Source organism: Candoia aspera, chromosome 7 (assembly GCF_035149785.1).
Source record: "Candoia aspera isolate rCanAsp1 chromosome 7, rCanAsp1.hap2, whole genome shotgun sequence".
In the NCBI taxonomy this organism is placed as follows: domain Eukaryota; kingdom Metazoa; phylum Chordata; class Lepidosauria; order Squamata; family Boidae; genus Candoia; species Candoia aspera.
In genome coordinates, this window is record NC_086159.1 from 31,990,191 (window position 1) to 32,007,610 (window position 17,420).

The 17,420-nt window shown below is 37.0% G+C and overlaps 1 protein-coding gene across 4 annotated transcripts in view; it reads right to left on the minus strand.

The window, feature by feature from the left end:
• The window catches only part of LUC7L2 (LUC7 like 2, pre-mRNA splicing factor), a 32,769-nt gene that overhangs the window by 5,464 nt on the left and 9,885 nt on the right, over nt 1-17,420 (minus strand). For 3 of the 4 annotated variants that reach the window (XM_063308483.1, XM_063308484.1, XM_063308485.1), the window contains 7 exons: nt 17,255-17,349; nt 10,813-10,911; nt 9,387-9,497; nt 8,364-8,507; nt 7,428-7,604; nt 7,107-7,198; nt 1,474-1,503 (listed from right to left, as the gene is read on the minus strand). In XM_063308483.1, coding sequence (XP_063164553.1) covers nt 1,474-1,503; nt 7,107-7,198; nt 7,428-7,604; nt 8,364-8,507; nt 9,387-9,497; nt 10,813-10,911; nt 17,255-17,349 — 748 coding nt within the window. Of the gene's footprint in view, nt 1-1,473; nt 1,504-7,106; nt 7,199-7,427; nt 7,605-8,363; nt 8,508-9,386; nt 9,498-10,812; nt 10,912-14,728; nt 15,086-17,254; nt 17,350-17,420 lie in introns of those variants that run through there. The other variant, XM_063308486.1, reaches the window with a different exon arrangement.

A 17,420-nucleotide genomic window follows, 5' to 3' on the forward strand; every position in this document is an offset into this window, starting at 1 on the left:
TATTGACTGTTGTTATACCTATGATGTCAACTAAAATATTTACTTTAGATTTGATTAGCATTGCTAACCAAAAACTTAGTAATGAAAATTTTGAGCAACAAGTAGATATACAAAATGCACATGAGGGACAGTAGCAGTACCACCAGGTTAATAGGTGGCTAGAAGGCAGTTGCATTTGTAGCATCCCAGTCTTTTTACTTCACTACTTCTGTGGAATCCACTGAAGGACAGGAGCTTTGAAAAAGGTAACCTTGTCTAATCTCATAAAAGCAAACAAATTCTATTTTAATTATGGCTGTTTTCATAACTTCGATAAACAGTGATGCTCCTTCTCAGAAAACAGAGAAAATAAAGGTGAATTTATAAATTGCAAATGGAATTATCTCCTCCGAAATAGATTTCAGGGATAGATTTCAACCTGTTTTGGAAAGCTAATACTTTGGGGGTGGTCTTGAATTGAGGTTTGCACCTGGAAGCTCAAGCCGCAATTTTGATAGGATCTTTCAGCCATCAACTTGATGTGTCAATTTTATCCATTCCTGGTGGCATTAGTCCTGGCTCCAATAAAAGTTGCCTCATTTACATCCAGCCAGAAGTGCTCAACTTGATGTAACCTTTGAAGAGTCTTCAAAAACTACAGTTGGTTTAAAAAGCAGCAATGAGAATATTGATGAGTGCTCTCTTGCTGGCTTTATAATTCACTGGTATCACTAGGGCTGCCCTGGTTACTAGTTTGCTTCTAGATCCAATTCATAATGCCATGTATGACTTCTAATGCCTGGAAAGGCTTAGGTCCCAGACACCTTGGGAACCCCTCTTTCCAAACCTGCTTATGGGCTCCCTGAAATCTGATGAGGTGTTAATTTCTATGTTCCAGCTGTGCCAGAAGACAAAAGAAAAGGCCTTCTCAGTGGCTGGACCCATAATATGGAACTCCTAGATCAGGAAGATGAACTGGCACTCCTTCCAGTGGGTTTTCATTTTTAGGAAGGCATTCATATCGACAGGCAATGTAAGTTTCAGAAAATCTGCATCTGCCTACTTTGTAAGTTTTATTAGATTTTTAAAGAAATGTTTATAAGCTTTATTTTTAAAAAACACTTAAAACTATGTACTATTTTAAACACCGTAAGAAACCATGAATGATGTACATACATTAGAAATATAGGGTAGAGCTTTAATATAATGGCCAGAGGGGTGGAGAATCTACATTTTTCAAATAGTGCATGCATATCAGTCCCATAATCTATGAGCAACTATAACATGTGACTTTAACAACATATGGAGGGCCAGCATTTTCATTTCATTTTCAAAATCTCCTCTGACCTACAGAATTGTCTAAGGTATTTACTATAGTTAACAATGTAAATATCACAGGACCAAGAATCAGAATGGGTTTTCTCTAAGGCAAACCTTTCTTAATATTCAATAAATATAACTGTTCATATTCTCAGGGGGAAAAAGCCTACCTACCTTTTGGGGTTCTTGCTATGGGAACGAGATCTAAAAATAAAGAGAAAATAAAGGTGAATTTATAAATTGCAAATGGAATTATCTCCTCCGCTATCAAGGTATCTCACAGAACATAACCACAGACATTTATAAAAATTGGGGCTTTACTTGTTCAAATCTTCAGCAAAGGATAGTTACCTTGTCGTGGTGCTGGAGCTTGAGCACCTCAATGATGCCATGAGCTAAACCGTGAAGGGCCACCCAAGACGGGAAGGTCATGACAGAGAGGTCAGACTAAATGCAATCCCTGGGGAAGGTAATGGCAACCCACCCCAGTATTCTTGCCGTGAAAACTAAATGGATCAGTACAACCAGAAATATGTCGGTATACCATCGGAAGATGAGACCCCCAGGTCGGAAGATGGTCAAAATGCTACTGGGGAGGAACAGAGGATGAGTTCAACTAGCCCCAGACGTGATGACGCAGCTAGCTCAAAGCCGAAAGGACGGATAGCGGCCAACGGTGCTGGTGGTGAACGGCGAATCCAATGTTCTAAGGATCAACACACCATTGGAACCTGGAATGTAAGATCTATGAGCCAGGGCAAATTGGATGTGGTTATTGGTGAGATGTCAAGATTAAAGACAGACATTCTGGGCGTCAGTGAACTGAAATGGACTGGAATGGGCCACTTCACATCAAATGACCACCAGATCTACTACTGTGGACAAGAGGACCACAGAAGAAATGGAGTAGCCTTCATAATTAATAGTAAAGTGGCTAAAGCAGTGCTTGGATACAATCCAAAAAAAGATAGAATGATCTCAATTCAAACTCAGGGTAAGCCGTTTAGCATCACGGTGATCCAAATATACGCCCCAACCACAGATGCTGAAGAAGCTGAAGTAGAGCAGTTCTATGAGGATCTGCAGCACCTACTGGACAACACGCCTAAAAGAGATGTTATTTTCATCACGGGAGACTGGAACGCTAAGGTGGGCAGTCAAATGACACCTGGAACTACAGGTAAGCATGGCCTGGGTGAACAAAACGAAGCAGGACATAGGCTGATAGAATTTTGCCAAGACACTCACTCTGCATAACAAACACTCTCTTCCAACAACCTAAGAGACGGCTTTATACATGGACTTCCCCAGATGGACAACACCGAAATCAGATTGACTACATCCTTTGCAGCCAAAGGTGGCGGACATCTATACAGTCAGTAAAAACAAGACCTGGAGCTGACTGTAGTTCAGATCACGAATTTCTTATTGCACAATTTAGGATCAGACTAAAGAGATTAGGGAAGACCCACAGATCAGCTAGATATGAGCTCACTAATATTCCTAAGGAATATGCAGTGGAGGTGAAGAATAGATTTAAGGGACTGGACTTAGTAGATAGGGTCCCAGAAGAACTATGGACAGAAGTTCACAACACTGTTCAGGAGGCGGCAACAAAATACATCCCAAAGAAAGAGAAAACCAAGAAGGCAAAGTGGCTGTCTGCTGAGACACTAGAAGTAGCCCAAGAAAGAAGGAAAGCAAAAGGCAACAGTGATAGGGGGAGATATGCCCAATTAAATACAAGATTCCAGAGGTTAGCCAGAAGGGATAAGGAATTATTTTTACGCAAGCAATGCGTGGAAGTGGAAGAAGACAATAGAATAGGAAGGACAAGAGACCTCTTCCAGAAAATTAGAAACATCGGAGGTAAATTCCAGGCCAAAATGGGCATGATCAAAAACAAAGATGGCAAGGACCTAACAGAAGAACAAGAGATCATGAAAAGGTGGCAAGAATATACGGAAAACCTGTATAGGAAGGATAACAATATCGGGGATAGCTTTGACGGTGTGGTCAGTGAGCTAGAGCCAGACATCCTGAAGAGTGAGGTTGAATGGGCCTTAAGAAGCATTGCTAATAACAAGGCAGCAGGAGATGACGGCATCCCAGCTGAACTGTTCAAAATCTTGCAAGATGATGCTGTCAAGGTAATGCATGCTATATGCCAGCAAATTTGGAAAACACAAGAATGGCCATCCGATTGGAAAAAATCAACTTATATCCCCATACCAAAAAGGGGAAACACGAAAGAATGTTCAAACTATCGAACAGTGGCACTCATCTCACATGCCAGTAAGATAATGCTCAAGATCCTGCAAGGTAGACTTCAGCAATTCATGGAGCGAGAACTGCCAGATGTACAAGCTGGGTTTAGAAAAGGCAGAGGAACTAGGGACCAAATTGCCAATATCCGCTGGACATTGGAAAAAGCCAGGGAGTTTCAGAAAAACATCTATTTCTGTTTGATTGACTATTCGAAAGCCTTTGACTGTGTGGACCATAACAAATTGTGGCAAGTTCTTAGTGGTATGGGGATACCAAGTCATCTTGTATGCCTCCTGAAGAATCTCTGTAACGACCAAGTAGCAACAATAAGAACAGACCACGGAACAACGGACCGGTTTAAGATTAGGAAAGGAGTATGGCAGGGCTGTATACTCTCACCCTACCTATTCAACTTGTACGCAGAACACATCATGCGACATGCTGGGCTTGAGGAATCCAAGGCTGGAGTTAAAATCGCTGGAAGAAACATTAACAATCTCAGATATGCAGATGATACCACTTTGATGGCTGAAAGCGAAGAGGAACTGAGGAGCCTTATGATGAAGGTGAAAGAAGAAAGTGCAAAAGCTGGCTTGTAGCTAAACCTCTGAAAAACCAAGATTATGGCAACCAGCTTGATTGATAACTGGCAAATAGAGGGAGAAAATGTAGAAGCAGTGAAAGACTTTGTATTTCTAGGTGCAAAGATTACTGCAGATGCTGACTGCAGTCAGGAAATCAGAAGGCGCTTTATCCTTGGGAGAAGAGCAATGACCAATCTCGATAAAATAGTTAAGAGCAGAGACATCACACTGACAACAAAGGTCCGCATAGTTAAAGCAATGGTGTTCCCCGTAGTAACATATGGCTGCGAGAGCTGGACCATAAGGAAGGCTGAGCGAAGGAAGATCGATGCTTTTGAACTGTGGTGTTGGAGGAAAATTCTGAGTGCCTTGGACTGCAAGAAGATCAAACCAGTCCATCCTCCAGGAAATAAAGCCACACTGCTCACTTGAGGGAATGATATTAAAGGCAAAACTGAAATACTTTGGCCATATCATGAGAAGACAGGACACCCTGGAGAAGATGCTGATGCCAGGGAGAGTGGAGGGCAAAAGGAAGAGGGGCCGACCAAGGTGGATGGATGATATTCTAGAGGTGACGGACTCGTCCCTGGGGGAGCTGGGGGTGTTGACGACTGAGAGGAAGCTCTGGCGTGGGCTGGTCCATGAAGTCACGAAGAGTCGGAAGCGACTAAACGAATAAACAACAAACTTGTTCAAGTGTCTTTAAAAATCTCAGAATAATGATTCCAGAGAATCCTGTAAATGTAACAATATATCAAATGGTTTATCTCACATTGATATATAGATGGTCAAAAATCCTAATGAACATACTGGGAAAGATAAATATAAAAATGAACATTATTTCAAGATTGATATATTATTCTATATATACAGTCCCCTTTTTGCGAGAGATGGGTGATGATAGAAATTTGACTGATAGTTAAATAAATAAATAAATAAATGTATTTAACGTATGCATATGTTTTAGTGTTAATACCTTTAAGGTATTTCAGACAAATAATAAATTAAGACATTTCCTATGGGAAAAATAAAGCCCCAGATTTTCTTTTACTAGTTTACAACCAGCATACTCTGGTGGTCTTTTAATCTGATTTTCAAATTTATTGATGGGTATTTAGCATTTTTAAAATGAAATTTAAGTGACCAAGTTAAAAAGCCATTATGCGGAGAATTAGAAAGTTGTTATTTGTCCCTCTTGATATCATGGCAAGGGCTTGTTTCCAGTTTTAGTTATAATTCTGTTGTATTTCTTGTAAGGCATATTTGGAAACTGATAGGACCTATGCACAATTTTCACTCTTACTCACATGATAAATGTATGCATTGGAGTAATTCCAGATCGAAAACTACAGGTAATTTTTTTGAGGGAGGGGATCATTAATTAATATTAACATTAATATTTACATCACTTAAGTTATTGCAAGAGAAATTTGGATTGTTCAAATTGCAAAATAGAAATATATTCAATTAAAAGCACTCCATTTCACAATTTGGTCTAGGCACATTAGCATGATCTAAAATTCTACTATCAGCATTTACATGTTTTGGATGATTTGAGATTTATTGACTAATCTAGAATGGACTGTTTTAAATCTATAGACAAGTAAAAAGAGTATCGCTAGGGTGGTGTTAGCTATTTCCAAGAACTCTGAAGAAAGAGTTAGAATACCCTGCACTAGCAAGTTAATGCTTAATGGCCTTAAAGAATATTAAGTATGACTCTTACTATCTTAAAAAGAGAATAATTCAACAAAACCTTTTTTCATTTTACTGGTCACACCAGAGAATGTTTAAAATGTTGCTTGTCAACCTCAGAATCCAGGAAATGTAAAATGACGGAGGGAGCAATTACCAAATGATCTCGACTTGTCCCACTATTGTGCTGTTTTAGCTTAATGTCCATAGATTTGTTAACATAGTTTTAAGAGGAGTAATATGGTTGAAAAAAGCCAATGTAGCGTAGTGGTTAAGATGCTAAACTTGCACCAGTGATGCCAGGTTCAAATCCATGCCCGTTGTCACTCTTTCCCAGCCTAACTTGTCTCACAAGATGTTGGGTGAAAAGAAAGTTTATGTATGTTGTATCTTGATCGCCTGAAGGAAAGATATAAATCTAACAAACAGATAACAATGTGAATGTGCAATCAAGCACAAAGTACAGCAAAAATTATTCTTTTACCATGGAAAGATACTCCAGATGCATGATCGTGGACTGGTTATATTTGTTCATTCTCTGCTTATGAACTGGCTGGGTATTGATATAATGAAGGACTGACTAATAATATTCTGTGGGGTCAAGTTTTAATGCTGTCTTTAACAGGTGAGCTGTTTCCCATATGTATTATAATATGTTCTTGCTCTTTTTTCTTTCTCTTTTAATATGTTTTTCCCTCTTTCTTTTTGTATACTAAAGCAATAAAAATATATCTAGAAGTTACATGCTAATGAAGAAAGACGACGATGAAAGGTCCCCGAGTCATTTTCTGACTCTTTGGGGAACGCCACTTTTGCGACATTTTCCTGGCAGACTATAGCGGGGTGGTTTGCCATTGCCTTCCCCAGTCGTCACCTTCCCCAGCAAGCTGGGTCCTCATTTTACCGACCTCGGAAGGATGGAAGGCTGAGTCGACCTGAGCCGGCTACCTGAGAATCCAGCTTCCACTGGGATCGAACTCAGGTTGTGGGGAGAGTTTTGGTTGCAATACTGTTGCCTACCACTCTGTGCCACATGAGTCTCTATATGCATATTTTACTTCATCAAAGCAAAGCATTTTGCATGTAAGGGTGAAGTTAATACAGAACAATCTAATATTTAAGTTTTCAGTTTTATTTTTAGCAGCAACTTGAAGCTGTGCGATCAATTTATAATTATGCAGGAATCTTAATTATAACAGCAAGTTCAAAGTTTAGACTGTTAGTAAGACGTGTTAGTAAGCAATAGTAGAGTTCAACCTTCTTAACTTCTCTCTTTCTTCTTTCTCCCGTTCTTCTCTCCGCTTTAGACGTTCCTGATTTCGTTTCTCCTGTTTGTCAGCCACAATTCTCTGAAAAGCAGTTTAGAAATAAATATAATTTTAAGATCAGCAATATCAAAAGTAATGAAATATTGAAATACTTTGTAAATCATTAAGAATATGTAAGATATAGTTACTTTTTCTCACCAAATTAGGATTATTATCCTAATGTGATAGCACTGCAGGTTACATATACCATGTAGGAAAATATAATGCAGGTCATCATTATTTCAGTTCCAAAGGGGACATATATGCTTACCCTTAGTTCTTCAAGCTTTTCTCTTATTTCAATAAAACCCAAGTGCAATTTTCCTCCAAAATGATCAGCAAGTCGCCTGTCATTGTCATGTAAGCCAAGATAGGCTGAGCACACTTCACAGACCCGTAGCTTTTGCTGCTGGAAACTGGAAGCAGGCATAGAATTCCTGTACACTTCCTGGAAGATGTATCATAATACGTCTCTTAAACAATGAATGACACACATTCTTAATAAGTACAGAATCAGGTATAACTGATTGATTTTGCCCTCTGTATGTATTTGTTTTCCTGATTAAAATGAAACAAACAAAGGTATTATATGGTAATGACTGATATCTGTGAAAAGCAAAAACATAAACAAATGTTGCAATACTTTCATTTCTTCCAAAGAGAAAAGTTCTTGTTCAGGATAGCAGCCATGTTCCCTTAAATCTACTTTTAAGTTGTAAGGGATTACAGCAGGCTATTCATCTGCACTGTTTCCTCCGCCCTCCCCTTTAAAAGTCTTTTTCCAACTGAAAAAGTATTTTGTGGCGACTAAAGACCACTGAGTATGCGGCACCCTTTTATGATTTTTTTAATCTTCTGGTACCAAGGAATTTTGCTCAAGAATATAGCTAATGATAGTTTGCTAGAATCAGATTAAGGAAATATTCTGGCATGTAGAGGGATTCCTTTCTCTATGTGCCCAGCTTCAGGAAGTAAAAGTAGCTTCAGGAAGTAAAAGAAGTCCATTGTACCTGGTAAAAACTGAGATGAGCCAGAAATAAATAAAATAATTTTTAACCAACAGTATATAAATTTACTGAAATTTTGAGAACAATGAATATAGCTTAAATATCCTTTTAGTTATCAACCCCATGAATAAGAACCATTATTTTAATTTGGCCTTCCAGGACTAACTGAAATAAAATACTTTTGTACATAATCAGATTACCTCTGCTTCTCTTTTCTTTGCCCTTGCTTTCTCTACTTCATCCATTACTTTCTGAGACTCTTCCACATTTCCATCAGCTCCAAGTTGTTCAACTTTAGCAAGCAGTTTTCCAATGTCTTCATTTAATTCGTGGACTCGTTCAGCCTTTCAGAGAGAAAAGCAATACTTACAATTACTAATAGTACTAATATTCAGTATCTGGAAGCCATATCAATATAAAGCCTGCAACAAAATGATGCAGTATGAAGTGCTTCTGTTCAAGCCAGCTAGCCATGCCCTCTTCCAGGATATACTGGCCTATTATGCTATGAGTGTTATGTACAGAACAACAATAAATAGAAATGCTTATGCAAGTTGCCTATAGTGCTTTGATCCTTTAGAATGTAAAAAAGGAGCAACATTTCCAAACTTTAAATACTGAAAATGAATTGATATTCAATTAATATAACTGTAGCATTGGAGGTCTTTCATTCCTGGTCATATTATTTTTACAGCCAAAAGTGTCTTAATACCACTAATACTGAGATGGACAATCTGTGTCTTCAACAGCCCCAGCCAACCAGGCCAGTAGCAATGGACTATGAGACTCGTAGAATGAAACCTTTCAAGGCACTAGGGTGTTTACCCCTACAGACAGACAGGCAAAAAGCAGCTACATTCAACTGCCTCTTCTCACAGACAAGAAAAAAATTAACTTGCTTTTTTGCGTTCACTGCTTTTCCCCCCCAAGTACATCAATTTTTAATTCAATTCAAAGACCCTTGTAACACACAAACTCGTGTTTGTATGTATATGTATGGGTATACACAAACTTACACAAAACTAAAAATCAAGACAACCACATCTTTGCTCAGCTATGAAAAAATCTGGGTGTAGTTTTATGCATATTATCTGTTATTATTCGCTAGTTTGATATTTACAAAATGGGACTGCCAAAAGCCTCTTATATAAACATGCTACACATAAAACCAAGTTAGAAGTCCTCAAGGAATGCCCCATAGTGAGTGAATATTAAGTGCTTACTTTGGCTGCAACTTCAGCACTGATCTCTTCTTGAGTTTCAGCCAGTCTTTTCTTTGACACTTCAGTTCTCCTATCACAGTCAGCAATGAATGATTGTAGATGATCCATTGCCTAACATATAAATCATAAAATATCATACTGTACTGGAAATAAGCACATTTTCACAAAACAAAAGTTAACAGTAAAATTAAATATTAAATAATATATAAATGACTGGTTTAATTGTACTTAATACTTTTCTGGAAGACTGTAAAACAAATACAACTGAGACCGTAGTTACATGAATCCTTATTTTCAATGTAATCATCATACTGACACTTGTATTCACAAGTATTCAATCAGATGTTAATAATCATATTCAAGAATTGAGTTGCATATATCACTGATTTAGAACTGGCAAGTTAACAGAAATTAAAGTAAAACAAAAACAGGAATGAAGACTTCACATCCCCAAGATTCAAGTTATTCAAATATCTCCTTGAATTTGCCTGATTTTTAAATGGCTTTTCTCTTACAGACGCTTAATATAAAGGTTACACTGGCATCTATTAACACTGGAAGAAAATGAAGAAACTGTCACATGACACAAAACATAGATCCTCTTGATTTTTATATGTCAACAGAACCAACTCAAAGGATAGAACATAGAACATAAAAAAGAAATTAGCTATAATTTGATGATGGTTTCAGGGAGCCTACTGTAAAAATCAGAAGGCTCCATATTCATCTATGTTTCAACCCCATGTTTTTACATCATGGTGTCATAGGAAAGCTTTGTTTTTTTTATTGTGCAATCTACAGGCCTTAGCACGTGCTCTACTCTGATAATGTTTTAAATGAAGCCAGTCTAGAAATCATGTATATTCAAGATAAATCTGAACCTGACTTTTACCAGTATATCATGCATGTGACTGCATGCATTTCTTTTTCCTTGTGAATCTTTCTCTCATGGCCTTCCATTCTTTCCCTGAAATATTCTTTCTACTATGCTTTTATGAAACTAAACATATTGGGTAAACATATATGTATACAAATCAAGAGTTCCAACATTTTTTCCTAAGATAGTTAGAAGGTGAATGCTCCAGGGTAATAACTATAAATCTAAATGCAAATTTGAAAGAAATGGCTTGGACTTTAGAAATGAGACACCATTCTGTTGCTGCCTCCTTAATGCAACTGTGTAGCCTCCTGGGGCAGTGCAACTACCATGTGAGCCTGAGAAAATGTGTGGTTTCTTCAAGGTACTGAGATCATGTCCAAGCTGGAAGCACCTTTCCCACTTTAATTTCAAATGAAGCACCTTTAACTGTCAGAAATTCTATATTAAATATTTTACAATAATGCACAATTTGACCAATTGTTATGCACTACCCACATTCCCTCTCCATTCTTTATAATTCAGAGATAATTTGATGATAGAACATACATCAAGCTCAAAGAAAAAGTCTTGGTCTTTTGATGCAATTTCATAATCTGCTCTCAATGCCAAATCATGCACCTTTAGACATTCTCCAAGATCCATCCTCTGAAAACACAAAAGAACAATTTTACAAGGAAATACTAAGTGGATTTAAATCATATTCTCATTTCAATATTCAAATTGTGTACCTAATGTTTAATAGAATATAGTTTAAATTACAACACATTTTCTTTAAAAGTGATTAGTCAGCATTAAAAGTCCACAAGTCTCAGTGACATCGTAATTGCATACTCAAACAGTAGATCAATAAACTGAGGTCAAAAATAGAGCAGCCTTAGCAGCATTGCTTCTTCCTGGGAAAGTTCTTGCATACTTTCCCTTACATGCTAGTATGCTTAATAAATCGAGTTGCAAACCAAGAGATTAAAAGTGGGTTCTTTTTTTTTTTTTTTGGTGCCTTCAAGCCAGTCTTGACTTCTGGCGACTACCTGGACTAATTCCTGTAGTCTTCTTGGCAAGAGTTCAGAAGTGGTTTGCCATTGCCTCCTCCCTATGGCTGAGAAAGAGTGACTGGCCCAAGGTCACCCAGATGGCTTTGTGCCTAAGGTGGGACTAGAAGCCATGGTCTCCCAGTTTCTAGCCTGGTGCCTTAACCACTACACCAAACTGGCTTGGTTTGAAGATACATTCCTTTCGTAAGAACAAATTATACTTGGTTCTTTACTTGCCCTCCTTGAAATATCACCCAGATCTGCTCTTGAGGACTGGTGGAATCTCCTTACTGGATGGATGGAGAAGAGTGATGGAAAATCCCATTCTATGAGATATGCACTGAATTAGCATGGGCTGTAGTACTTTACTTAAAGCACCTATCGGGATGGCTTATAAAAGTTATTAAAATTGTAAAACATAAACATAAAGAAATAAAGCATTGGGCTAGGATGGAGGTTGAGCAGGGAGGCTGTTTGGTCTGGTGCCTGGTGGGAAGGGTAGTTTTGTTTTTATGTCTGTTTTTATTGATCATTGTGAGCTGCCTAGGATCATTATATGAGATAGATATATGTTCTATAAATAGATAAATAAAATTATTTAAAAGGAACAATTTAAAGTAGCTGGTAGCATAACCTGGATAGGGGAGAAATGAAGGTTTTCTTGTTACCTTTGATTTCTAAATTTCAACCATTAGTATATCTAAACTTTAAAGCTTAATTCCTGAAAAGGCATTACACTAAAACATATATTGTTCTGCAACTGCTAGTGATTACAATCATTATTCAAATATGCAAGGAACACTTACAACTAAAAAGAAATGGGCAGGCTCTAGACTAAGTCAGAATACACTAAATGAAGAATAATTTCAACTAGTCTACTTGCAATTATGCTTAGATATAATCTATTACCTTACAGTTCCTGCATCTCAAAGGAGCATCTTATTATATTATTTTATATTTAATATATAAATACTATGTGTGGGAGTTGGGCAGCCTTATAAATTTGTTTAATAAATAAAATAATTAATACCATACCATACCATACCATAGCATACCATAGCATACCAATGTATTTGACTCTCCTAAAAATATCTGGAGCAATTATATATACACCACAGATGAAACTCAGTGCATTTCCCTTTCTTTCTTTCAAACTCTCTAACAACTAAGTTGCCTGATCGTTCTTCTACCCTCACCTATGCCTGGGGCTTCCTAGTCATTCTTAATGGTTTATTGTGCTCTCCCCACTCCCTGCTGTCAGTTTCTTTCCTTCCTTGGCTTACTAAATAGAACCAGCAAAGCTCTGCCCAGTTTTCTAGCTTTAATATAACTACGAGAATACAGAAAGTACTACTGGACAGATGAAGTGGGGACAAGAAGGAAGAGAAAGCAAGCAAAAGTATGGTCCAAGCAGACAATTTAGAGATACAAACTCTATTCTACATGTAGGACATTTGCAAAGAGCTGTTGCACAAGACAAAACTGTATGATAATCTTTAGCACTGCGCATAATGAAAACATTATAAAACATTAAATTCTCTACTTTCGCTAGCCAGTTTAATGTTAATTATATGGATACCTAAAAGTTACTGATTCTTCCCAATACTTTTAAAAATGAAAGGCTTTTGATACCAACTGTATTAAAGAACATACACTTAAGAATGTCTTATGATAAAAGGATTCTATGTGAAAGACTGGCTTCACTATTTATGATTATCAGTAATGTTACATTAATCAAAATACTCAAGTCTAATGAACAACTCTTTTATAAGAAATTAAGATTGGCAAGAGGACAGAGGCCATTTTTTTTGGTTAACTGAGAGCCAATGTAGTGTAGTGGTTAACATGTTGAATAGGAAGTAGAGATCCAGGTTCTAGTCAGCCCTCAGCCACAGGTCACTAGGTGACTTTGGGCCAGTCACGTTCTTTCTCTTAGCCCAATCTACCTTACTTGCTGTTGTTGGGAAAATAAGAGGAAGCGTATGTATGCTTCTTTCTCCTCCTTTACAAAAAGCAGGATATAACATTAGATGATGATGATGATGCACAGTAAGTGCTACCCTGAAAGGCTCCCTAACAGTGCAGGACAACTATATACAAGCAGAAGCAGCCTAGTAGTTCTTGGGAACCAAGATTCTGAAAACAGTGTTCACTTAAGTAAAATGTGATTTGTTCATAACAAACACTCTTCTCTATCTGTCAAGTCTCTGCTTATCTCCCAAGTCTAGCACCTTGTTTATTTATTTTTTATCTCACCTTTATTTTTTGGTCAACTCAAGGCAGAGTACATATCAATGCACCCAACTTCTAGTTTCTTCACAACACAGTGAAGTGGGTTGGGCTGAGAGTGTATGTCTGGCCCTAAATCACCCAGCTGGCTTTGATGCCTAAGTGAGGACTAAAACAATGGCATCCTGGTTTCTACACCAAATTGGCTTTCAAATCACTTTCTCTCAGCCCAATCTTGCTCACGTGGTGGTGGTTGCAGAGAAAAATAAGAGAAGGGAGCATTATGTAAGACTGCAGAGGTAAGAGCTATTTGGAAGTTTGTTTCCAATTAAACACTTGTGTTCTGAGGCATTTTACCTTTAATGAAGCTTAGCATTATGTCAGAGGTGGTCAGTGCAAAATATAAACAAAACCTCATAGCTACTGTTTTGCAAATCCACCTAAATTTGCTCCTATGCCATTATTTACGCTTTTTTCCTACTGTGATGCTATTTATCTCAGTGTCTTGATACTGGCAGATGTGCAAATACAGCCAATTGTGGCTTATTCAGCAAACCACAGCTTAGTGCCATCTGTGAAGCCAGTGTATTTCATTTTGAAGAGTTCATCACATGCTACAAACCATTACCAACAGAAATATAGCATGGCAAAGTATGCTAGAAATCTCCTTGCCAATGGCAAGATTTTTTGTGTAGGGACTTTAATTTATGTAGAAGAATATATAATTGCCTTTACACATGCAATCTAAAGAGCATCACCACTTTTATCATGCTATAAAGTAATATTGTTTCTGGGCTGCAGACTGCAAGAAAATTGATATTCAGTTCTATAAACTAGATTCATGAAAGAGCCAGTTTGGTGTAGTAGTTAACGGAACAGGCTAGAAACTAGGAGACTGTGAGTTCTAGTCCCGCCTTAGGGTTAGGGACTTTGGGCCAGTCACTCTCTCTCAGCCCTAGGAAGCAAGCAATGGCAAACCACTACTGAAATCTTGCCATGAAAACTGCAGGGAGTTGTCCAGGCAGTCTCCAGGAGTCAACACTGACTCAGAGGCATGCACCCCAACACCTCCCCCACCCCTATTTATAGATAAATAAAAAGACACAATTCATTTTCTTAATTTATACCCTTTGTTTTGCTAGATGTTTGGAGCTGGTTTTAAACAAAAGACACAATCCTATGATTCCTGGGACAATATATACCAGAGAATGTAGTATTTTTCAGCTCTCACTCTCTAAGGGCTGTTAGAGAAGTTCAATCTCTTCTCCAGTAAGTCTGTTCATGGACAATACTCCTCCAGTATTATGAATTATAAGAAATAAACAAAAAAGAGGCTTTCAGAGGAATGATGGTGAAAGGCAACAACAAAATAGGCAAAGAAGGAACAAATAATGCCAGATCTACAGATAATACCCTTCTCATTATGAATAAAAAGCAATTAGTTTCTGAAAAAGCAAGGATCATATAAAAGGCCTTCATTTCAATGCCCTCAGAATTTTTTTTTGCAGTAACTTTATAACCATTCTAAATCAGTGGGAACAAGTTAATAATGTTTAACATGTCCCACTGACTTCAGCAGAACTATAGTATTATAAATTTAATCTAGATTCAGTTTTCAGTGTTGTTAAAATCTGGACTGAAGAGACCTAGGTTTAAGTCCATTCTTACTCTTGGAAACTCACTGTGTGTGTGCACTGAGGCCACTCATTCTCTCAACCCAAGCACCTTAGAGGGCTACTGCCATAGGCAGATTGCCACATAAGCCCTCTTGAACGTGGTGGGATACAAATCAAATCAATCAATAAATGTTTCAGGCTGGCAAAAAAGTTATAAAGCAATAGAACCCTAAAGATGCCGACTGTCATTAAAGTTAGAGCCACAAGCAATAAGAAAACACAGGTGCTGGATGGCCTTGGGGTAAAAATTAAGTTATATAGTGGCAAAACTCCTAAATGATTACTTGCAGTTCAGAATCTATATTAATCTGGAGTGCTGTACATTATGGTTTAGTCACAAAAGTTAGATTTATTAAATGCAGTATGTTTCATGGTAACAAACCTTGCTGCAACTATTCTATCTTGCAGTAAATCTTTAAATAGTCTGCATTTAAAGGCAAATTTCATCTCTGTGCATTATTGTATGCTAACTGGTTAAATAGGAAGATAATACATTATTGCGTTACTGATTCCTTAGCAGGTTTCCAAATGCATTTATTAAAGTTTAATATTTTATTTATTTTTCTATCTTCTTGGGAGATGTGTAACAATTTTACTCAGATATCTAGGATTATTCTTAAAGAAAACTATAACTGAATTTCTGCTTTTCAATTCTATATATTACATCAATGGACTTCAGATTCTAAGAGCAGCAAAAGCTTAATCATAGAGATTCCTCTATATACCCAAATTCAGTTAAGCTGAAAATATTGAAATAGACTTTCATGATAAAACTTAGCAGACAAGAAATTCCATATATCAATTGCAAAAGTATAAAAATAAAATAGTCCAAAGGCAGCCAAGTAGCAAGTTAAAGATCAAAACATTCCTTGAAACAATTTTATCAGGTTCCATTGAAGTCAAACTGTGTGAAATGTTTCTCACAAGACATACCATAGGCAACTATTTTCCTGTCCATGTTTTAATATGCAGTATATAAATTATGAATGCAATAACCTTCTATGCCATGTGCAAAGTATTTCATTACTGTGTGAGTATTACTGCTAGATGCAGACAATGTTGTTATAAGGTCTGGTCAATTTCAGAGCATTGGCTTGCATCATGATAAACAATTTTACCCCAAAGATGAATGAAAATAACTTACAGAATGAAGTATGCAAAAGGCTTAGGGTAAAAGTCTGGATGCCTTCAATTATGAATTCAGACTTTAAATCTGCTTTTAATTATTCAAAGTCATGAAGTTTTCTAGCGGAGGGGGAGTAATAGAACTTGATATAATTAAAGAAATGTCCTTCACAAAGGATGCTGATAGTTGAAAAAGATGTACCACCTCAGCAGAAAATAACAGTACATGACAAACACAGGAAAATATCTTTCAATGGAAGGTTAGCATAAAAAATAATTCACCAAGCTGGAAAATAGAGCTGAGAACCTATAGAAAAGCAAATATATTGTGTATATTCTGGACAACAGTTCAGATAATTTTCTATATTAATATTTAGAATTTATATTGTTGGAGCAATAAAAACTGGTATATTGATCCACCCAGATTTTATAATGTATTTTTGTTGAATGTTTAATGATATTTTTTTCTTCCAATCATTTCAGCATAAAAATAATTGAGACGTATACAGTACTCTAGCAAGGCTATACAGCAATCTGGATTCAAAACAGAAAAGGTAATTCAGGACCTATGTGGATTCTCATGTCACACTTGTCAGCAACTCTTTAAAGAAGCAGAGTCTTTTTCTGGGTTTGTGTAACAGCCCCCACACTATGTCAGAAAAAGATATTTTCAATTTAAGTTGCTGCTCACATATGCAATATGCATGCCCATATTTATGCCATATCACATTTTCCCCTTTCAATCCAGATTGCTGCAAAGCCCTATACCTTAATTTTATAATGTAAAGGTATAATCAGAAATAAAATGAATTAGTTTAAGAATGTCTGCAGAGCTAAATAAATATATATCTTAAATTATAATTTAAGATTAATATTTATGACTTTTTTTTTGTAAAGAAAAAAAGAAAGGTGATACAGAATACGCACTGTTCCTGAGAGGACATCATGAGGGCAACAGTTGAGAAGATGACTTTTGCACACTCTGTCGTCACTGAATTTAATTCGCTGACGGGTAGTATCTCCTGTAACACAGAAATACGCATTTCTGATTAGATAGTTATACAACATTCTATAAAGCAATGTACTTTCACTT